The sequence below is a fragment of the Eubalaena glacialis genome, chromosome 3 (assembly GCF_028564815.1).
Source record: "Eubalaena glacialis isolate mEubGla1 chromosome 3, mEubGla1.1.hap2.+ XY, whole genome shotgun sequence".
NCBI lineage: Eukaryota > Metazoa > Chordata > Mammalia > Artiodactyla > Balaenidae > Eubalaena > Eubalaena glacialis.
Window position 1 is genome coordinate 29,201,418 of NC_083718.1, and position 24,819 is coordinate 29,226,236.

The following is a 24,819-nucleotide window of genomic DNA, read 5'->3' on the forward strand; positions in this document are numbered from 1 at the left end:
ATGAAGTAGCGGTTCAGGAGGTGTACTTTTGGGGAACAAGATAATGAGTTTGAGGTTCCTGAGGGATACCCAGATTGAGATATTAAACAGAAAACTGGAAATAAATATATGAAGTTGAGCAGAGTAGTCCATGAAGAAGGTAGAGATTTGGGGATTAGGAGCATAAAAGGAATAGTTGAAGCCAGTGGGGGAATCTAGGTTATATAGAGAAGGAAGTAAAGTCAGAGTTATAGGATGTGGTTGCTTGGGAGAAAAGGAAGGGGTCAGAATATTAGATGTCTTGCTGTTGTCAAAGGACTTAGGTAGTATACTAGTAAATTATTGTAAATAATTGAGAAAACTGGAAGAATAGGAGAATGTAGTCACAGAGAAATACTACAGCTTAGATTGCATAGGTGGAATCAATTTCGCATGATAAAGTTTAGCAATGGGAGTGGTATGACAAGATATAGTAAGGATTTTGGTTGTAGGAGTAGAAAAGGCTAGATTTTTATATGGGTTATCTACAGAGACATTTAAAATCAACCATGAAGAAGTAGGAATTTGAATTTACCATTACCCCAAAACTTAAGTCAAAAAGTTAGAATGACCGCAAATGATTGCAGCAACCTGGGAGGTGAGTGTGAGTGTGTGTGTGTGTGCGTGTGTGTGTAAATATATAGTGTATATGTATATTTATTTATACTTATATTTATATATAGGTGGATAACAAGAACTTCAGAAAAGTAAAAAGTTTTTTTCATCGGAGGGGGAAAGTAATGGTCTAGAAGCCACAATAGTAGACTGGACTGCAGTTCAAACTGCATCTCTGAACTCAACAGAATATTGGATTTAGGAGGATATCATCCACTTTAAAGGAATGTCGTGGAAATTGTGTTCTCAGGGGGAAAGCCAGATTTTAAAGGAAGGAAGTAGGAGATAACCCTAAGAGCTTGAGAATGAAGAGGCGTTTCAAGTAAGGAGGATTCTCAAGAGTGTAGTGTAAAAGCCTTGGGAAGAGGGTCTTTGTAGAAAGTAAAACTTATGAGGGAAGAGGCATAGGCTCTTGTGGGGAAAATGACTATAAGGGGATAGTGACTAGAGAGTCTTGCATTCTTACCAAAGGCATAAGGTGGAACAAATAAGAGATCTGGTCAAAATTGACTATCTTTTGATTTAAACCTGGACCAGCTAAGGTTTTTCCATTAGTATTAGAAATTTGATGAAGTTAGCTGTCTTTGTCAGGGTTTAAATTATGTTTCTGAGAGATTATTAAATTTTTATTGAAAAGCTCAAATGGGTTGTGAAAATTAAGTTGCAATGCACTTTCTCCTGGCTCAGTTTAATCTAGAGGAAGTGTGAATTTATCTGGAAATGAAGATGGTTTAATGCTTGTGTGGTTAGATGTAAATAACAAATCTTTTTTATTCCCTCAGTTTTTCTTGACCACTTACTTGACATATTATATTCTATAATCTTGGTTTCCTGCTTAGTTTCTGTGATGGGTACAGAAACACACTGATACCTTGAATACATTTGATAAATAAGAACAGGCATTTTTATTTGCTTTCATTGGCTGTTATTTTTTGAAGAGTTACACAAATGCAATGACTTGTCCTGTGATTTCTAAACTGATGATATCCCTTGCCTTGAGTTCATAAGACTAGTCTTCTCAAAAAGTTATTAAGGTCTTTATTAAACAAAGAAAAAAGATGCTTTTTCTGGTTCCATATAACATGCCCACTCCTTCACTCCTCAATCTCCAAAGCTGTAGTGGCATCTCAGTGGACTCTCATTTTCTTAAGTGTGCTCTACGTTTAGTAGTAGGTTTTCTTGTATTATCTACCCCCATAAACGATTTGAGGGCAGGGTGCATGTCCGATTCAGAATATTCCAGGTTTCTATCAAGTTGTAAACTTAGGGAATTGGCCGCTTCAAATTATTTCCTCCTCAAACTGTTTTTTCTCCACATCTCTGAGCCATGTAGACTTCCCTCAAAAGCTGCCATTCCCTGACTCTATGAGCAGCCATTTGATTTTTTTTCCCCCATATCTAACAGTAAATTTTCACTTTCCTTTCTGATTTCTTTTCCTCAAGTCTCGTTTAGATTTTTTCCCCTTGAATTTCATCACACTCTCTTCTAAGAACTTCTGCCCTTTCTCTGTATTCTCTTCCTCACAGAGAGATTATTTATGGTAGTCTAGTCACTATTTATTTAGAGGTTGCATATACTTGAACTCTCACTTGCCTTACAACATGTAGAGATGTTTTTTCTTCCTTAGACTAATTCAACTTGATAAATCCACAGTTAGGAGAAATTATTTTTGTAATCGTGCTTCATTTGCTTCTTATCACCCTAATAACTGAATTTAGTACTTCATTAATTTAAACAGAGTGACAGTTTAAACATGACAATAAAAACCAAAACAAAGTTTAAGTAACTTTTAGATTTAATGCAGGTGTTTTGCAGCAGTCTACTTTGCCATTATAGATGGTTTTTCAGGCAAGCTGTAGAGAAGTGGGGGTAATAGTACTATTCGTGAAGTTACTCTGAATTCTGAGATTTGCAGTTTGTCCTAAAGAAATTGAGATTGCAGAAAAAACAAAACAACCCCCCCCCCCAGATCAACCTTTAAGAAGAATAAAAGTGTATGTATGATAAATCTTTAGATTTTGTTGGAAGATTGCTTTAGGTCACATATTGTTTCTCCTAATGTCAGTTATTTTAATATAGAGTTTTGTGTGCTGAAAGGAAAGACCAAAACTTTTTCAATATAGAATTTAAGCTAATTGGGTAACGGACTTTTTAATTTTTGTAATATTTATTTGGAAAGGATTATTTCAACTAGGATTTATATCTTTATTATTATTTTATTAGTTGCTGACCTTTCCCATTTTTCTAATGTGGCTAGGAGTAAGGCTGTGTTTACTGTTTGTTGTAGCTACAAGTGTCAGAGGTTAATATTTCCTATAGTGTCCTTGGTTTTTTCTCCCCTGTTGTCTTTGAGTTTCCGTAGAGGCTCCTTCTTACATAGTGCTTTACAGTTTTTTCTATTGTATTGAAACTCCCATTGTAATGGTAATAATAATAGTTATTTATAAATCCCTGTTGATATGATGGTAAGGTTTGGGAGGAGGGGAAGCATGCTGAAGTACTATTAGTTCTCAGTCTTTGACCTTCACAAGTACATCTCAGCTTTTTTTTGTTCACCTCCTTAGGTGAGACAGGAAGGCTAAATGAGGCTGGAGTTGGGTATTTCCATTTTCCCATGTCAGTTAGGCTCTGGTAAAACCCACACTGGTTGATTTGGGTGAGCTCTGGAAAAGTAGTTTTCCTTGAGGACAGGCTGTTGCTGAGGAGAGCAGAATGGGTGTATTTCAAAATGACTACTTTCCCTCTCACCATGCCAGAAGCATGAGAAGATTTTTCTCCAATCCTCACCCTGAGATCCTTGTGGGGCTTCTGGAGGTAAAACTCACAAAAAAATGATGTTCCCGCCAAGGCTGTGCCCCCAGGAGTTCTTGCTTTCAAGCTAGTTGACATTCAAGTTTCCAGCGATTAATCATTTAACCTTTAAGCTTTCCTACCAGTTGGAGGTTGCAGCAGTAGTTTCAACTGCTCCCAGTGAGCTATGATTCTCTGTATTCGCCTGTCTCTCCAGATTTCAGAGTGGCAGTTGACCTTATGACCTCAATTTTCTGATGAAACTAAGACAAGTTTTTGATTTTCAGTTTAACTTTTTTCTTGTTATGAGGATAGGAACGATGACTTCCAAGCTCCTTACATGCTGGACTGGAAACTGAAAATTATATCTCCTCCCCATTTTGGATGCTTCCTTTGCTTTTAGTATACCAAGGTTCACATAGTAACCCAGTAATAAATGGTTCTTGAGTTCACGTTCAGTGGTTCTCAGACTATTTCTTCCTGTGACTGTAGGGATATTTCCTTTGGATACAAATTTCCAAAGGCTTGTAGTTCATCCCTGAGCTACTTTCATCTGCAGATAACTCACTAAGCTCTGGAGAAAGAGAGTGTGTGTGTAGTTTAAAAGAGACTTAAAAGCAATTTTCAAAAATCAGTTTGCCATTCTAATTCCTTTTTTTGACTTTCTCTTTCTCTCTTAGACCTCTCCCATGAGTTTTAGAACCCATGTTTTAAGCGAGGATAATTTTATTCAGGAACATATCACATTGTGTCCCTTAATCTTTGGTATTGAAAGATGTAAATGCTATATGGTAATTTTCTTACAGTGAGGTATATAAAACATAAAATTATAATTCACATGATTTCCATATAAGAATTTCAAATTATAAAAAAAAATTATTGTCATTCGATACATTCAACAAAGTCAACTGAATTAAATTCTCTCAAAAGTAGAACGTGTGACTTTGGTAGAAAAGAATGTCTTAAAATTTTGGCTGCTTTCCTCTTTGGGAAGTGATGCCAAATTTCTGTTGAATAGTAACAGTTTAAATCTTATTGAAACTACTTATACTTTGATATTTCCCTATGTTTATCTGCTATCCTATTAACATAAAGTATTTAGACAAAAATCTTTCTTTTTGTTATTTATTCTAGCATTTTCTTGTGTTTACTAACTTAAAGAATTTTCTTTCAGTCTCGTAGTGTGGATAAGCAACATGCTGTAATCAATTACGATGCCTCTACTGATGAACATTTGGTGAAAGATTTGGGCAGCCTAAATGGGGTAAGTTAAGAGTTTGCTTTTTGTCTTATTTGAATTTTTTGTTTAATATTGTAAGAAAACAAATATAACACAAAATCCTGTTTGTGTTATATTTCCTTTTCTTTAGTTTGCACTTACTTTTAAATGCTTACTAGGTACATAGCACTTTGAGGACCATACGGTAGAATATGAATGTAGCCCATGTTCCCAAGAAATGATGTTGGTAGTAAATACTTAACAGGAATTCAGATGGTTGTTGGTTGTTACTATCCAGTGGTTAAAAAAAGTCTTCTTTAAGGAGGTTAAGATGAAAGCTTGCCCTTACTGAATGGCTTGAATTTATATGTGATAAAGCAGTGGAAAGTCATGACAGTAAGAATGCAAAAAAGCACTCTTGGGAGTCAGAGAAGTGTGGGTTAACTTTGGAAAAAAAATGATGCAAACGTGGTTTGGTACCAGATGGTTGGAGGATCTTCTATACTAGAGTAAAAAGGAGTGAAACACATCCATTTACCTTAACAAATGTGGTATATGATCTAAATACTAGTGTTTATTATTGCTTCTTTGGTTTCCTACATTGAAGATTTTTGTGTTATTGCAGTGAATTTTTTCCTAATTCTTCATTTGATCTTTCTACATTGGCAGAATGTAAGTAGCTGCAGAATAAGAGAATGCTAAAGTATTGAATAATTTATCTTATTTTTTCTCAATTTTCTCATGGCTCTGCTAGCATAAGCAAATATAATTTTGTTCAGATCTGTGCTGTTGAATTTCTTAAAATGACTTTAACAGAAATTAAATGTATCCAAACTTCTTCTAACTGCTGCTTCTTTTCAAAATATACATTAAACATTATATGGAAAAACATCTGCAGAAATTTGGCAAATGTGGTAAAACTTTTTTTTTCTTGTCCTGAATTGGCCTGCTACTGAAGGACTTTTATGTTTATTCACTGAGATACCTTTTTTGTAGGCATGTTTTTATGTTAGTTTTATTCACACCTTTATTTGTTTCTCATGACACATAAAACTGAGTCTTAATCCTCATGTTTGAACTGAAATGCCTCACATTTGGCATCACCCACTTTTCCAGATTCATGATCCATCACATTTTCCTTGCCATACCTCCAAAACAGTAGTTTTCCTACTATACTGTCTCCTTCTCCAAATAATTTGTTAGATTTTCTGCAGCCCAATAGTTCTTCCATCTGCCTTGTCATTTGTAAAAGTTGTACTTACTTTTAAAAGTAAAATACAAATTCTACATCTTCCTGAAGGGAGCAGAGAAAAGGTATTTAAGAATATTGACTTGTTAACATGTTGAATGGATTAAAGTAGAAGGAGATAGGCAGATGATGTAGAAACTGTTTTACCGTGGGCCATGTCAGGAAGCATTTCAATTCCAAGGTGCTATTTAAGGAGTTACTCTCTTTCTTCTCCGCACCTACAGACTTCTGTTTTAATCTCTGTTTTGGGTGCTTTATGAGCCTTGTATCTGCTTGTGCATATCTGTCACTGTGCTAGATTATGTGCTTCTGAACAGTTCATGTGCCTTTTGCTTCTGGTAAGTACACCACAGTGCCTAGCACAAGGTTCTGCACAGTGCATGAACCCAGTAAATCTTTTCGAATGGAATTGAATGAATTTTTTATATGAAAGACCTTATAGAGAAAAATTTTAATCTACTTTTATATGTGGAGTATTTTAACAATGTTATATTCTGTTTTTAAGCCTAGAATGTTTCGTCTTGACCGCAGTGCTATTCTTAGGTGTCTTTACATTATATCTTGGAAAATAATAAGTGAGAATTACATCACAGTGTTTTAGTCTTTTAAAACATTGTGATCAAATATAAAAATTATTGATGTTGGTTGTAAAAAAAATCAGGTGAAATATTAACTTCTAAGTTTATCTAGGCTGACCTTTCTTATAATTTGATTGTACTCAGTAATTGTCTGAAATACAATAACTCACAGAGAGTGACATCTTCATTTTGAACTTGAAATCAGGACCTAGATTTGAATCTCAGTCTGTAATTTACCAGCATTATAACCCTGGACAAATTACATAAACTCTCTGAAATTCGGTTTCCTCATATATATTCATATTAGTTCCCAAAGTTGTGCAAAAATGTAATGAGTTGAAGGTTATGAATGTGAAGCCTTAATGCAAAATTTAGTTACCTGTCTTCAGCTTTAAAATAGTGAAATGATAATTCCTGCTCTGTAGTATTGTTATGAGTATTAAATGTGACAATACGTGTGAGTATGTGCCTGGTACAGAACTTCAGAATATTACACAATTGGATAAATGCACTGTTACCCAAATGGATAGCCTAGGAAATATGCCAGAATGGACTTTGGTAGCCAAAGTCCGTGAACTACCAGCTATCATGCATTTTATTCATAGAAAACTTGTAGATTATTATTCACAGCCTATTTATTCTTAACATTCATATAATTCTAGAAATTTGAGCATCAGGTTAAAAGTAGTAATTTCAGAGGGGGCACAGTATAGGTGGTTATGAGCCCAGCTTGAATTCTTACTAGTGAGGTAACCCTGGACAAGTTACTTAATTTTTCTGTTCCTCAGTTTTTTTAACAGAAATAGTAAAATGGTACTCCTCTCAGGTTGTTGTGAAGCTATAAATAAGTTAATGGTTTTAAACACCTAGTTCAGTAAGTGTTAGTTACTATTGCTGTTGTTATGGTAAGAAAAGCAGTTAAAACAAGTTTAGCATCCTGTAGCCTACATACTTTTCAGTGAATACATACACAGTTAAATTATTTTGGAAAGCACTTATCAACTAAACTCAACTTATAAATAACTACCTGTGACCACTTCCACTCTCACTTCCTTTCACCCTACCCTAAAATATACTCCCAAGTTACCTAGGTCCACACTTGCATTTATTACTACCAGAAATGAGGTTGTTCTGCTTGGGGAAGCTGGAACTGGTTCTGTAGCTGATGTGATAGTAGGCTATTTCCCTGCAAGCCCCTCGAAGCTTCTCTTTCTATGAGAGCCCTTGTTTGCCTTCAGTTCTTCCTGCCCCCTCCATGCACTGGAGTACCTGCACCTCTCTGATAGCCACCATTGACCTTTGCCGTACCACTCCCATCCCGTTCCACCTCACCTCCCTGTGTTCCAGCCCCTGCTGTGTCCCCTTTCACACTGGCGTTCCTGCAGCATCCGACCAGTATGGCATAGAAGGAGGAAGGTATGAAAGGAGTGGTTAGGGGAAGAAGACGAGACTTTTCTCACTGGCAACATGATTGAGGTAGTTGTGCTGCTGGCCACTCCATTCACATTTCCTAGAGCATTAATGCAGTACATGGTGGTTATATGATTTTATACTGTCAATTATGTAATTTATTTGTATGTAAATTAAATAGATATTTATCTGGTTTGGTTTGCTTCTCTGAGGTTAGTGGTTTGGTTGGGGGAGTTTGGGGAGCTGGCTTGGCCTGGCTTGGGCACCCAAGCTTCCTTGATGTGCAGAGAATGTGGGGTTTGTAGTTCAGAGAGCTGAATTTGAATCTCAGTAATTCTGCTTCTGAACTCTGAGATCTTGATTGTTACTTTGCACCCTGTGCCTCGTTGTCCTCACCTGTCCTACCTACCAGGTAGAGGTGTGATCAAATGATGTTGACATAAGAAACAAAACCTATTTTTCTTTCCATATCTAATTTATTAAAATGCTTCATAATTGATTTATTTAAGTGGTTTTTTCCTGTAGCTCTTTGAAATTTTCTCTCCTTTTATAATTTTCGACCGTCAGGAGACTTTTTGCTCCCAAATGTTTTCACTTACATTTTGCAAGCTGAAACTTCGTGTCTGGCTCATATTTCCTGAGCCTTTTTAGACCTTAGGGAATATTTCTGTCATAAATGCCAGCAGGTTAAAATTATGTGTCTCTTAATCTCTGAAAGTACCTAGTACATATGTTAAAAACAATAGGTGCTTAACATTTAAGAGAGTCAAGCAATAAGCTTTGAGGGAATCTTAGAGCTCATCTTAGGCCTTTTGAGTAATTATGGTATTTTAGGTTGAGACAGTTTTAAATAAATTGGTTTAGAACTGTGGCATCTCTCTTATACCATGTACCTAATTATCTTCTGCATACCAAACATCAGTTAATTAATATTTTCTTTTATTCTTCTCTTTTCCATCATTTTCCTCAGCTTTTCTCTTTTGTAATTAATATAGAGTATTTTGGTAAACTCAAGATATAAGTCTTAAAACACTCTAAAAATGTTCGTTTTGGAAATGAGCCTGAAATTAGAGTTTATAAATGCCTGAAGCCTTTGAATTTTCTTTGTATTAACGTTTCAGTCTTTCTGTGAAGCATGTGAGAAACTTACTCATAAATCATACTAATGTGTGATCTTGAGTTTTAGCAGTATTCTGCTGTCTCCTTATATCTGGAATAAGATTGCAACTTCTAATTTTTTTGTTTGTTTTTGGTAGATTTAGAAACTGGTATTTTATGACATATTACAAAGTGCTAGCTATGCAAAGGAATTTGAGAATATGATCGTAATAACCCAATCCCCTTATATATTTTACTGTATAACATTCAGGACCCTTCTAAATTTCCTCATTATGGAGGGAACCTTCCGAAGTAAGGTATCGTGGCCATCTCAAATCCAATAACATAAAAGATGGGAAAAATGAAATTTAAAAGGGAAGAGTAAAGTAATTTTTAAAGTTTCAACTTATCAAAGAAAAACATATTGGGTATTTATATGATGTTCGCATTCCAGGCAATTAAGTATAACATTGTTCTATGTTTTATAAATCTAGAGAATTCTAGGTCTTTAACTTCTAGTATGCCAGGAAAAATAGTCATCACCATTTACCATCTGTGTTCAATGGACCCCTTAAGTCTTTTTACAAATAGTTTACACAAGTAAGAACTAAAAGATGAGAGAACAACTTGAAATTTTAATAAAAAATGAGGCATGACAGACTCAAATTTTTATTCCATATTTTCCTGGTTTTGAAAGGTACATAACATGCAAAATGGGTATTGTTCTTTGAATGCCACTAACTGTTCATTAGCTGTCATGCCTTCTCTGGGATATATATCTATTTTATAAATGTTGATTTCAGTTTTCAAGGACATCTCTAGCTAGTTCTAGCTTACCATTATTTCTAGTTTTTCTTGCTCTTGCATTATCAAAATGCATTATTTTTAAGACTTTGACATTTTAAAATTTTAAGAGGAAAGTCATCTTCTTTTTCTTCCATAATTGTAAAACAGTACAACAGTTACAAGATCAATTCAATAATTTTATTTCTACATCATCTCTCCTTCTAGTTACCTTTGTATAGATACCCGCCTTGATCATTTGTCCACTTACATACTAAATCAAATGAGTATTGAAACACAAACACTAAAAAATGAGAGAAAACTGTCAAAATTTCTTTTAAAATACAGAATCATCAGTTTCATGTTAAAAAATATTGCATGATTCTTCTTATTGATTTAGGCTAACTGGATGAAAAATATCTTAGTTTCTTTTTGACTTTGGAAACATTCTTCTCTCATCAATTCTTGTGTTAGGGAAAATTCATCTAGGATTATCTTCAGGTGAAGACTCCTGGTCTGATATTTTGCGTACGTTATTATCATTTTATCATTGTTATTATAGTCTAGAGTGCTGCTCTACTTTTTGTATTTACCTTATAATTGTGAAATATCTTCCTGTCTCTTTTTTTTTTTCTCTTTGCCTTTATGGATGTTAAATAAAAAATTCGGAATTCTCAGTTGTGCTCTTTGATAGCTTAAAAAAAAAAGACAAAATGGTGTCTCCAGATGTCTTTTATATCTTCTTGGGAAGATGGTGCAATATTTTGGGCCATGCAGTAAGAAACCTAAAGGTTGATGCAATAGTAATGATTTATTTCACAATTGCATCATCCATCTAGCTCTGTGCTATTCGCTGCACTAGCCACTAGCCATGTGTGGCTGTTGAGCACTTGAAATGTGACTAGTCTAAAAATAAAAAGGTAAAAAAAAAAAGAATGTAAAATGTCTTCTTAATTTTCATTATTTGCTAAAATAGTACTATTTGGGATGTATGGGTTAAATTAAAAGTATATTATCAAAATTAATTTCACCTCTTTCATTTTGCCTTTTTAATGTGCCTACTAGAAAATTTAGTATATGTGTAGCTTCCATTTGTGGCTTGCAGTGTTTCTGTTGAATAGTGATGTTCTAGGTAATTCCATTCTTCTGTTATTATTTTGGTCATTTTCAACAAAGTTAGACATAATTGGTAAGTTCAAATACTTATGGGATGATGATGATGAAACAGAATGTTTCAACATACAGAAAAAATAATGTATCTATAATGTATCTTAGATTCATGTAAGGCTCCTATAATGTATCTTAAATTCATAAAAGGGTCCAAAGGACTCGTTGGCAATTGTAAAATAGAATGAGTTTTATTCAGTTTTTTTAAGTAAAATTTCTTTTTGTTCTTTGGAAGACTTCTAGGAATAAAAATAATGAAATCTCAATCCTCACAGATAATTACAGTTGTCCAGAAAAGTTAAAATTGAGTCCAGTGGGCCCTGATGGTATATCGAGAGCTATATTATATTTTACCCTTTACAGTTTCTAGCTTCGGGTCAGAGCTTTTCTTGACGTCATTTTTAGGTGCCTAAATTTGTCGTGGCAGCATAGTAGACTCAGAGGAACCGCATCCTGGTTCTTTGTGTGTTACTTGTAATAGTAATAAAAGGCTTAGTATGAAATCATTTATTAGCCTATAAGATGCATAGCGCATTTTATGATGATACATAAGCTGTATTAGCCACCATTTGATACATACTTTAAAGTATAAGGTTTGAGTATTTGCTTGTCTAAATTGTAATAAATTAATACTTCATATATTAACTTAACATCTTTTTTTTTTCTCTTGTAGACTTTTGTGAATGATGTAAGAATTCCAGAACAGACTTATATCACCTTGAAACTTGAAGATAAGTTGAGATTTGGATATGATATCCTTATTGATTTTGTGCATTTATTAAATTTATTCAAAAATCTTTACTCCGGTGTAAATTAACATTTCTTGAGACATAAGAATTCATAATATAGGCATGCTGGAAGTCTCTGTGCCCTTCCAAACTAAAATACATGTTTAAAAATAATACTTTGTGTTTTTTTTTTGGTTATTATGCCTGTTCCTAAAAATAATCCTGGAAAAGTTGATGGACTTTTTTTTTTTTCTCCTCACTCTGTATTATAGTTTCAGCAGAAGTATCCCTGCAGTGCTATTATATATGCAGTTGGGGTATCAAAGAATGTAACTGGGGAGAGGACAGAGAGTGTGTAATAGTAGCCCAGCCCAGGGATTTTTTTTTTCCTGGTTAAATGATAATGACACAGGTCAACCTCCAGGAGAAATGTAAAGAATTTAACCCTATCTTTCCTTCTGTCCCCACTTTTACTACATTTTATGCATTCCATCTCTGTTGCCTGTTCAATTCAAATTTTTCCATATCCTGTGTCTTCTGAGACCCATGCTCCCTGATTAAGTACATTATGCATTTAGCATGTATTTAAAATTCTTTTGTTTGAAAGTAGGATTCTAAGAACTGAATAAGGATATGATGGTGTTCTCCTAGTAAAGAATCACTAGTGAAGAGAAGGGACATGATTGGATGAAGAAGGATAAAAGCATTTCTATTCATACAAGGCAAAAAGCTTTGTAAAAAGAACTTGTTTATATTTAATTAAAATATAGATATTATACATTATGCTGAATGGTTTTTTTTTCACTTTTAATTTTTTCATTTACTGCATTTATCTGGACTTTGATATCAAGGAATTTATGAAATGTACTGGCAACTTGGATGTACTTTTATCACTGTAGTAGAGAAAATGTCTCAGCTAAGTAGAGCTGATACTTAGGTAAAGTAAATGTACTGACACTTTAAAATTGTTCCTAGAGCATAACTAGTTTTTATTTTAGATTTAACTTAAAATTTATGAAAAAAATAGTTTTGTAGCACATCATATAACCTTTATACTTGTAGAGCCAAAGCAGCATGTGAAAAGTGAAACCATTAAACATTAATACCTTTGATTTGTATATTTTAAATCCTTTAAAAAATATGTATCACATAAAATGATTAGGAATTAACATTAAAGCCTTGATTCATGGGTTATTTTCTACCAACATAAGTTTCATCAAAAAATAAATACAGGGACTTCCCTGGCGGTCCAGTGGTTGAGACTCTGTGCTCCCAATGCAGGGGGCCCGGGTTCAATCCCTGGTTAGGGAACTAGATCCCACATGCATGCCGCAACTAAGAGTTTGCATGCCACAACTAAGGAGCCTGCCTGCCGCAACTAAGACCCGGCGCAGCCAAATAAATAAATAAAATAAATATTTAAAAAATAAATAAATAAATAAATAAATACAGGTATATTTGGAATTTAAGTAACTCAATTCATTTGACATCAGCTGTTTCAAAACATGAGAAAATAGTAGGAAATTTGGGTTTCAGTAAAACTCTATAAAGTTTAGTTTGAATTTTAAATCAAGAAGAAACTATTGAGAAGCAACTCATCATCTTTTATAGATTGCATAATGATTTCTTAATAGAGAACTAATATTTCCTTATATAGTTGCTCACAATATTTCTGTTGAAAATTCCTGGGACAAATGTTTTGTTCCCAAGGACTTTTTCAGGGCTGTAAATCAGTGTTGAGCCAGAACGACTACCCAGATCCTCAGGTTAGGCTCAGTTGATTTCATTATTTAAAAATAGCATTTCATATTGCTTTTGATTTTTGAGCATTGTGTATAAATGAACATTGGGCTGTTTCAGTGGCAGAAATTTTATTATATAGGATGAAATTTTAAAAACAAATTTATTCTGATACCAGACTGAAGTCACTATCATGCTTTATTCATAATTAAAATTAAGTTTAATAGTTAGCTAGTCTACAAACTGTTATACCTTGTAGTTGAAAACTGTTTAATTAAAATGCCACAGCAATAGAAAGAACAGTTTTACCATGAATTGAGACTGGAACTAAGAAACAGAATTTATCTGCCAAAAGTTTTTTTTCTAACTGGAGAAATTGATTTGGAAAAGCAAATAGTGAAATATCCAAGTTTAAGAAATGACTATAAACTCAGGAGGTATAGTAAAATGCTGCAGTAATCAAGATAAACTTCAGAAGGAGGTAATATATCTCCAGATGGCCAGAAATGTAGCAGGTAAGCAAGCCTAAGTTCATTTATTTTACAATTATTTATTAAATGTCTCCCACGTGCCGGGCATAGTCCCCGCAGTCTGGGGGTACAGTACTAAATAAAACAGACCACAGTCTCTGTCTTCCTGGAACTTACACTTTAATGGGGTTGGAGGGAACTGACAGCACGCACAAAAAGGATATTAGAAGGTGATAAATTCTATGGAGAAAAAGTGTGAATGGGAGACAGAGAGCTAGTGCTGGTGAGTGAGAAGTTATAATTTTAAAAAGGCTATTCATGAAGACTTCACTGAGAAGCCAGCAATGGAGCAGGTAAAGACGCTGGCCTTATGGATCTATCCGGGGAAACTGTTCTTCAAGCAGATAGAAGAGTTAAGTGCAAGACTTAAACCAGGAGCATGTTTGCCATATTTGAGGAACAGCCTTAGAAGTCAGTGTGGCTGGAGCCAGTGAAGAGTAGGAGAATATGGGGAGCCAGAGTGTATCACCCTAAATAGGCCACTATAAGAATTTTGGCTTTTATTTTAAGTGAAATGGGGAGCTATTAGAGGGTTTGATCAGAGGAGTGATGTGATAATGACTTATATGTTTAAAAGAATCCTCTGGTTACTCTTTTTCAAAGACTAAGGGTGGAAGTGGGCAGCGGTGAAGAGGGAGACCAGTTAGGAGGCTGTACAGTAGTTGGCAGTAGTTCCAAGTGAGCAGTAATGGAGGTTTGGACCAGGGTGATAGAAGCAGAGGTAGTGAGAAATGATAGAATTCTGTACATATGTTGAAGATGGAGCCAGTAATATTCTTGATTAGATTGGATGTAGACTAAGAGAAAGAAAAGAGTCAAGGATGAATCCAAGACTGTACAGTTGATTTAAACAATTAGAAAAATAGAGTCACCATTAACTGACAGCATATTCTGTGGGTAGAGCAGATATTGTGGGGAAAATGGGAAGAATATTCCCCCAAATCCATTTAAATTTGGTTTAATTGAATTTGGTTTAATTGAATTTTGCCACTGTTATTGTTTTCTTTTTGATTTCTGCTGTCTTTATTAATTTCTTCTAGGTGAAGGCTGAGATAATTCAAGATCTTTCTTTTCTAATATAGGCATTTAGTGCTATAAAATTTCCCCTAAGTACAGGCATACCTTGGAGATACTGTGGTTTCAGTTCCAGACCACTGCAATATTGCAAAAAGCCAGTCACACAAATTTTTTGGTTTCCCAATGAGTATGAAAGTTATGTTTATAAACAACATTGGAGTCTATTAAGTGTGCAATAGCATTATGTCTAAAAAAATTGTATATACCTTAATTTAAAAATACTTTATTGCTAAAAAATGTTAACTCTCATCTGAGCCTTCAGCGAGTCCTGATCTTTTTACTGATGCAGGGTCTTGTCTCAGTGTTGACGGCTGCTGACTGATCAGGGTGGTGGCGGCTGAAGGTTGGGGTGGCTGTGGCCATTTCTTAGAATAAGACAGCAGTGAAGTTTGTCACATCGATTGACTCTTCCCTTCAAGAACAATTTTTCTGTAGTACGCAATGCTGTTTCATAGCATTTTATCCACAGTAGAACTTCTTTCAAAATTGGAGTCAGTCCTCTCAAATCCTGTTGCTGCTTTATCAACTGAGTTTATGCATTATTCTGAATACTTTGTTGTCATTTCAAAATCGTCACAGCATCTTCATGAGGAAGAGTTTCCATCTCAAGAAACCATTTTCTGGGACTTCACTGGTGGTCCAGTGGTTAAGACTCTGCACTTCCAGTGCAGAGGGCGCAGGTTCATCCCTGGTCGGGGAAGTTCCGCATGCCGAACGGTGCAGCCAAAAAACAAACAAAAAGAAACCACTTTCTTTGCTCCTTCATAGGAAGCAACTCCTTATGCGTTCAAGTTTTATCATGAGATTGCAGCAATTCACTCACATCTTCAGGCTCCACTTCTAATTCTAGTTTTCTTGCTGTTTCCACCACATCTGCAGTTACTTGTTCCACTGAAGTCTTGAACTGCTCAAAGTCACCCATGGGGGTTGGAATCAACTTCTTCCAAACTCCTGTTAATGTTGATATTTTAATCTCTTCCCATGAATCATGAATGTTCTTAACAGCATCTAGAATGGTGAGTCTTTTCCAGAAGGTTTTCAATTGACTTTTCCCAGATCCATCAGAGGAATCACTGTATATGGCAGCTTTATGAAATGTATTTATTCAATAATAAGACTGAAAGTCGAAATAACTCCTTGATCCATGGGCTGCAGAATGGATGTTGTTGTTAGCAGGCATGAAAACAACATTACTCTTGTACATCTCCATCAGAGCTCTTGCATGGCCAGGTGCATTGTCAATGAGCAGAAATATTTTGAAAGGAATCTTTTTCTGAGCAGTAGGTCTCAAACAGTAGGCTTAAAATATTCATTAAATCATGTTGTAAACAGATGTGCTGTCGTCCAGGCTTTATTGTTCAACTGTTAGAGCACAGGCAGAGTAGATTTAGCATAATTCTTAAGGATCCTAGGATTTTCAGAATGGTAAGTAAGCATTGGCTTCAACTTAAAGTCACCAGCTGCATTAGCCCTTAACAAGAGAGTCATCTTGCCCTTTGAAGCTTTGAAGCCAAGGCATTGACTTCTGCTCTCTAGCTATGAAAGTCCTAGAGGGCATCTTCTTCCAAAGAAGACTGTTTTGTCTACACTGAAAATCTGTTGTTTAGTGTAGTCACCTCCATTATAATTCTTAGCTAGATCTTCTGGATAACTTGCTGTAGCTTCTACATCAGCACTTGCTGCTTCACTTTGCAATTTTATGTTATGGAGACAGCTTCTTTTCCTAAGCTTCATGAACCAGCCTCTGCTACCTTCACACGTTTCTTCTGCAGCTTCCTCACCTCTCTCAGCCTTCACTGAGGAGAGTTAGGGCCTTGCTCTGGATTAGACTTTGGCCTAAGAGAAAGTTGTGGTCTGATCTTCTGTTCAGACCACTCAAACTTACTCCAGGTTAGCAATAAGGCTGTTTAGCTTTCTTATTATTCATGTGGTCACTAGAGTAGCACTTTTAATTTCCCTCAAGAACTTTCCCTTTGCATTCACAATTTGGCTGACTGGCACACGAGGCCTAGGTTTGGTTCTGTCTTGGCTTTTGACATGCCTTCCTCACTAAGTTTAATCATTTCTAGCTTTTAACATAAAGTGAAAGATGTGTGACTCTTCATTTCACTTGAATATTTAGAGGTTATCGTAGGGTTATTAATTGGCCTAATTTCAATGTCGTTGTGTCTTAGGGAATAGGGTGGCCTGAGGAGAGGAACAGGAACGGCCAGTTGGTAGACCAGTCAGAAGTTGCACAACATCTATCAGTTAAGTTCACCAGCTTATATGGGTGAGGTTCATGGTGCCCCAAAACAATTACAATAGTAACATCAAAGCTCACTGATGACAGATCACCATAATAAATATAAAAATAATGAAAACGTTTGAAATATCGTGAGAATTACCAAAATGTGATACAGAGATACAAAGTGAGCAAATGCTGTTAGAAAAATGGCTCTTGATAGACTTGCTGGGTGCAGCGTTGCCACAAACCTTCGGTTTGTGAAAAGCACAATATCTGCAAAGCACAATAAACGGAAGTGCAATAAAACAAAGTATGCCTGTACTGCTTTAACATGCAAGATACTTTCTAGTTTCTCTTTTGATCTTTGCATCATTGGGTTATTTAATCTTTGTTACTTAGTTTCTAAATATTTGGAGATTTTTCCCAGAGACTTTGTTATTAATTTCTAATTTAATCCCATAGCAGTCAGGAACTATAGTTATATACTATGATAGAGATATACTATGTATATCTCAAATCCTGTCCTGTCACCCAGAATATATCTAGTCTATCTGGGTAAATATTCTCTATGTACTTGAAAAGAATGTGCATTCTACTGTTTTTGGTTGGAGTATTCTATTCATGTCGGTTAGGCCAGGTTAGTTGGTAGTGTTGTTCGCATCTTCTGTATTTTACTGATTTGTTGTCTACTTGTTCTGTCAATTTTTGAGAAAGAGATATTGAAATCTCGGGCTATAATTGGGTTTGTCTGTTTCTCCTTGCAGAAGTTTTTGCTTCATGTAATTTGAAACTCTATTATTAGTTATGTAAACATTTAGAATTATTGTGTCCTCTTGGTGAGTTGATCCCCTTTATAATTATAAAATGACCTGCTTTGTCTGTGATAATATTATTTTTTGCTCTGAAATCTGGTTTGTCTATACATTAGTTTTGGATTGGTGTTAGCATGGTATATCTCTTGCATTCTTTTACTTTTAACCTATTGTCTCTACATTTGAAGTAGGCAGCATATAGTTGGTCTTACTGTTTCATTCAATCTGATCATTTCTGCCTTCATTTGGGGATTTAGAGCATTCACATTTAATGATGTGGTTAGACTTAAATCTATCATCTTGATATTTGTGCTCGATTTGCCCCATCATTTTTTTTTTCTTTTTCTCTTAATTAATTTTGGATTATTTAAACCTTTTTTAGGATTTCATTTTGTCTCCTTTGTTAGCTTATTACTGTAACACTTTTTAAAAAATTTTAGTGGTTGTTTTAAGATTTATAATTTTATCCTTAATTTTAAGCTGTATTTTTAAGTGACATTATACCACTTCACGTATAGTATAAGAGCGTTACAGTAGTATACTTTCTTCTGTCTTGACCTTTGTGCTATGGTTGTCATACATTTTATTTTTATATATGTTACAAATCCCATTCTACATTGTTATCAGTAAAACATCAGTTATCTTTTAAAGAGATTTAAATAATAAGAAAAATATCTTAGATTTTTATGGCCATTGTACTCATATCTTAAACCAATGTAGCTACCATTTCTTGTGCTCTTCATCCTTTTTTATAGATCCATGTTTTCATCTAGTATCATTTTCTTTCTATGTAAAGAACTTCCTATAATATTTCTTATAGTATGGCACTGCTGGTGATGAATTCTTTCATCTTTTTTATGTCTGGAAAAGCATTTCATTTTAGTTATTGGAAGTTATTTTTTCTGGGCATAGAATTCTAAATGACATTTCTTTTCTTTCAGTTACTTTAAAGTTGTTGCTCCACTGTATTCTCACTTGCATTGGTTCCCTTTTCCCCTGGTTTTGAGCAGTTTGATTATGATGTGCCTTTGTGTAGTTTTCTTCATGTTTCTTGTGCTTGAGGATTTTTGAGCTTCTTGGATATGTGGGTTTATACTTTTAATCAAATTTAGAAAAAATTTCAGCCATTATTTTTTCAAATCTTTTTTTTCTGTCCTCCCTATTTTTTTTCCAAAGACTTCAAGTAAATGTATATTAGGCTACTTGAAGTTGTCTCCTAGCTTACTGAGGCTCTATTTATTATTTTTTAATAATTATCTGTTCTCTCTGCATTTCAATTTGGGTTGTTATTATTGTTTACTAAACTTTTCTTTGGCTGTGTCTAATCTGCAGTTAACCCATCCAGTATAGTTTTCAGCTCTAGAAGTTCAATTTGGATTTTGTTTTTGGTATCTTCCAAGTCTCTACTTATTTTTTTTAAACAATATAATAACTGTGTTAACATGTTTGTTGACATCTGTGTCAGTTCTGGGTCAGTTTTGATTGATTTTTGCATTCACTGTAAGTTTTGACTGAATGGCAGACATTGTGAATTTTTACCTTGTTGAGTATTATATGCATATTTTTGGATTCCTATAAATATTTTTGAGCTTTGTTCTGGGAAACAGGTTACTTGGAAACAATTTCATCATGTTGAGTCTTGCTTTTAAGATTTGTTAGGCTTCTAAGATTAGTCTGGGGTTAATTAATTCCCCACTACAGAGGCAAGGTCTTTCTGTATATTCTGCTGTAGGGGTCAGCAAAACTATTGGTAAATCTGACTCTCAGGCTGTATTTGTAAATAAAGTTTTATTGGCACACAGCAATATACACTCACTTACATATGTCTATGGCTGCTTTTATACTACCACAGCAGAGTTGAGTAGTTGCAACAGAGATCATATGGCCCTCAAAATGTTTACTGTCTGCCCCTTTTTAGAAACAATTTACCAATCCCTGCTTTATCCAGTGGCTCATGATACATGAGGTTTTCCAGCTTGGCTGTTGTAATTAGACACTATTTCTGGCCCTGCTTGAGCACTGGGCACTCTAATACTTTCAAGTGGTTCTTGTCCCAGTCGTTTCTCAAAAGAATGTGCTGATCAGTATTCAGCTGAATACTTGAGCAAGTCCCTGTAACGGTCTCTGGAATTCTGTCTCTGTGCAGCTCTCTTCTCTTCAGTACTCAGTCCCATGAACTCTAGTCACCTTGGTCTCCCTAGACTCTCAACCCTCTGTCTTCCACAGCTCAGAGAGTCTGCCAGGTTCTGCCTGGATTACCCATCCTTGTAGTGTGACTTGGAAGCTCTCTTAAGGTAGTGAGTTGGGGCAGTGATTGCGCTCACTTTGCTTTGTTCCTCTTCACTCAAGACAGTGGTCTTTTGTTACCTGGTGTTGATTGTCTTGCAGACCATTGTTTTATGTATTTTGTCTGGTTTTCAGTTGTTTCTTATTTAAAGAAATGCGGAAATAATCTATAAAGATTAATGATTTTTAGTAAGCAAGATTTAAGTAAGCATGTAACTTTCTTCTGGAATTTTTTGAGATATAATTGACATACAACTATAGTTAATATTACTGTATTGTATATTTTGTAACTTATTGACATCATAAGTAATTGTACCTTAGATTGTCATTTTTCTGAATTAACCAAGTTAGAAACAGCTTTGGAGGGAAAAGCTGGGGTTAGGGCAGTCTCAAAATCTCGTAGTCATACCAGAGTTCTCTGGTAAATTCATGACCTAAACAGAAGGGTTTTTGAGGGCTTTGGTGCCCCACACAGGAGTTTTTTGGTAAGGTAAAGTGTGCGAACCTATGAGTTGCACCCTCATATATAAGTTTTCCTTGATCTTAAAAAAGTCTAAATCTAAAGAGAATACCCCAGACTAGCCTTGAGGAATAGCCTTAAAAGCCCTCCCAGGAGAATCTAGAAGCATCAGAAAACACTCACAACAGGCTAAAATCATTTGTTTCCCATTGAAAAAAATAGAAATGGCTTTCAATATTTTTAAGATGCTGTGTTTAACATTGAAAATGTAGGAATGCTATGAATCTTCTCCAGCTGTTAATAAGTTTCTTGGGGGTAAAACAAAGTTACTAGATTTTTACTTTTTATTAGCTATACTTAGTTATGAACTGTATATTGTCATATATACCAACAAATGTGTATCAGCATATGTACATAACAAAAAAGGAAAAATTTTATTATTTCACAGTTATAGGAAGCAATGTAAACTGATAGGAAACCCCTGGACCTGTTATTCAGTTGACTAGATTGTTATCTTGGGTTCTGCCCCATTAGTCCTCAAGTTCCTCATCTATAGAATGGGAAGGCGGGTTAATGGAGTTGAACAGGATATTCCCAAAACGCTTTACAATTCTAAAAAATTCTGAGTTTTTATTATTTTAATGAGTAGAACTATGGGTCAAATACTCGTTAACAAGTTTACTGCTTGTTATGCATGGGAAGTCTGTTTTTCTCCCACATGGTAATTAAAGCTTTCTACCCTTGAAGTCACGGGTGCTCTGAATTGGTAAAGAAGACTAGAATTTACTATGTGGTTATAAAAGTCCTTTCATTACGGGGTTAAGTAATGGTGAGAAATGTGACCTCTACTGTTTAGTGCAAGATCTTTTTAATATACAGAGGCATTGTTCTTTTTGGTATAATAATGAAAGCATTCATTATATCTAGCTTTTGGTTCTAATCTGTATAGAATCAGTTGTTTGATAATGTAGTATGACCCTGATTGCAATTCGTGGGGGGAAGGAGTGGTTGTAGTTGCTGTTAAGACCCTAATTATAATATTTCTTTTGCACTTTCAAGATGAACTTCATTTTATCAATGCTTGTGAAGTAGGAGTAATTGAATTCCTTCAGGATTTACTGTTGGGTAATCACTGATGACATACTTCTTTTTAGATTTTTGTGATTAGCTATCAATATAATTTGATCCAGCTACTTTCTCTTTGTGGTCATATTATTGTTAGTGAGAACTGAAAATGTCTTTTGTGCTTCAATTAATCATCCAGTTATTTGCTTCTTGAAGGCCATGATTACCTAAGTTTAGAATTACTTGCTAGATTTTAAGATTTTATTTAGTATTTAAAAATGAAAATTTTTATATTTGTGAGCATATTTTAACATTTAATTCTTAAAGGGAATATAGTCATTCTACTGTAACTACCTGTAGAAAATAGGACAATTTCTGTATTATCTTTGATCATTTTAAGCTTGATTATCAGAATTTTGAAATTCTATTCTTCCTTAGCCCTGTTTACATACAAATCTTTTCACTGTAGTACGAGGAGAAATGAGGGTCCCTGAAGAAGCTCTAAAGGTAAAAAGTTTTTACTTATTTCTTTTGTAAATCTACCATTTACTAGGGTTGATTTCACTCACGTATATTTCACTTCCATTTTAAAATGTTTTATAGCACGAGAAGTTTACCATTCAGCTTCAATTGTCCCAAAAATCTTCAGAATCAGAATTATTGAAATCTGCGTGTGCCAAAAGCATAGATTCAAAGGTAGCAGATACCGCGGCAGAAGTGCCACACAAAGCTACAGAAGCACTAAAATCTGAGGAAAAAGCCATAGGTAAGTTAACCTCTTTCAAAATATCATATTTATACTCGATTATGAAGAAATTGCATGCTTTGTTCTCAAAAGCTTGGCCATATCCTTATAAAAATAATGATAATAATGACAATTTCAGAGTGGGTTTTAATGCAGCCAGGGCTTCATTAGAAAGCATTATAAAACATATAATTATATGGCAGTTGTATGTAGGTGTGTTTAATATGTTTAAATATTTGAGGAAAGTACATATAATTTGCCTTACGGTATTTTTATTATTTCATGTTTGCTACTTTTTTTTCTGGATTGTAACTGAAATGAATGAAAAGGAAATGTCCAGTAATGCCTACATCATCATAATTATCGTATTTATAGTATTCCAGGAACTGTAAAAAATATTTTATATAGATAATCCCATTCATACAAAAGCAATTTTTAAAACTGCTAGACATTACCAGATTGCTCAAATATAAATCTGTTAGTCCAGTTAACAACTAGTTTAAATTTAGTTACTGTGCAATGCCCTTAGGTTTTAAAAAAAGTAAAAAATGGTCACTTACAGGAAAATTTAGTTTTGTCTTTCATATTTAGATTTATGAGCCATTTCTGTATACCAAAGAACTAATTACACTTTGACAAAAAGCTATTGAGCTATAGCAGTTTACATTACTTAGATAATAGCCAATGCAGAATTTCATTTATTTCATCATGTTCAATATTGAATGAGATTCACAAATACTAAGTTATTCAACTTAGAGTACTTTTCAACTATCTAGACTATACAGTTGACCCTTGAACAACACTGCTTTGAACTATACAGGTCCACTTATATGCAGATTTTTTTTCAGTAGTAAACACTACAATACTACAGGATCCACTTTAGTTGAATCTACGAATGTGGAACTGCATATATGGGGGGACTGTGGACTTGGAAGGCTGACTATAAGTTATACTCGAATTTTCAACTGCAGGGAGGGTTGAGGCTCCTAACCCCGTGTTGTTCAGGGGTCAGCTGTACTTTTTCATTTAATAAATCAACTGGGCAATTCTAGCATTCTGCAAAAGCATTTTTTTTCCTGTTTCATATGCTTTAGACAGATTTTTCCCACCTCTTTCCAGATACTTCTGCTATGCCCCGTGGTACTCCATTATATGGGCAGCCATCATGGTGGGGGGATGATGAGGTGGATGAACAAAGAGCTTTCAAGTCAAATGGCAAACCTGAAGAGAAAAATCATGAAACTGGAACATCAGGTAAAAAAATCTCAGACTATGACGTTAAGTAGGTATTTTAGGAAGAACTTATCATCAAAGCAAAAATCTGTCTACCCTTAAAAGAGATGTTTCCTATTCTTTATATGATAAAAATAGTTGATGAATGTTTTAATGACATTGTCATTTTAAATTAAATTTATTTATTATGAATGATTCTCTCATAAAGTATTAATTCTAATATCTTTGTAAATCACTTTTATTTAAAATATTTTTCCTTATTTAACTTATTTATGAGGGTGTTAAAACTTGATATATAGTTAAATAATATAATTTGGCATTTTAAGTATTTTTAAATAATTATTAAAATGTTTTAATTACACCAAAATAGTAAATACAAACTAGTTTTGTGTGTTTTCATTAGATTCACAAACATATAATCATATTTTTAAATGAAACTTTATTATGTTCAAAATGTTGTATGAAGTTTAAAACTTCTTTAAAATCTCAGCGTGCCCAATTTGTTGGGGTATGTTAGCAACAAGATTAGCTGTTCAGCAGCCAGAATGAAGAAATAATTCTGGATCACATTCTCAGATTAATAGTCAAGGAACATAATCTTTTGTTGCTGGAGAAGTTTAGTAATGAACTAAGTGAAAAGCCAGAAAATCAAGATTTCCAGGAAATAAATGGAGGTATCAGTTGTCTGTCACATAAGGACTTGACAAGGACATCAACACTGAAGGATGAACAGCCAGTTTCCGTGATAATAGCAGATAAGGATTAGAACTGGAGGAATTAAATACAGGCACCAGGGAGCAGTATGGAAAGCCAACTTTGAGTGAAGGATAGATTCCATCAGAAGTCCTGTCAACTTTCTACCTTTGACCATAATTCTACAAGATAAATAAGAGATTTTTCTTAGCTGGAGAATAAGAGCACTGGTTCTTAAATATGCTCTAATTTTACCAGGATACAAGTCTTAGAAAGCTGGCCTTATCAACTTGAT

General features: G+C 34.5%; 1 protein-coding gene across 7 annotated transcripts in view; it reads left to right on the forward strand.

The window, feature by feature from the left end:
* CEP170 (centrosomal protein 170) overlaps nt 1–24,819 on the forward strand; it is a 144,307-nt gene that overhangs the window by 52,189 nt on the left and 67,299 nt on the right. For all 7 annotated transcript variants that reach the window (XM_061187392.1, XM_061187390.1, XM_061187395.1 and 4 more), the window contains exons 3-7: nt 4,599–4,688; nt 11,602–11,680; nt 22,302–22,360; nt 22,457–22,619; nt 23,718–23,852. In XM_061187392.1, the coding sequence (XP_061043375.1) occupies nt 4,599–4,688; nt 11,602–11,680; nt 22,302–22,360; nt 22,457–22,619; nt 23,718–23,852 (526 nt within the window). The remainder of the gene's footprint in view (nt 1–4,598; nt 4,689–11,601; nt 11,681–22,301; nt 22,361–22,456; nt 22,620–23,717; nt 23,853–24,819) is intronic.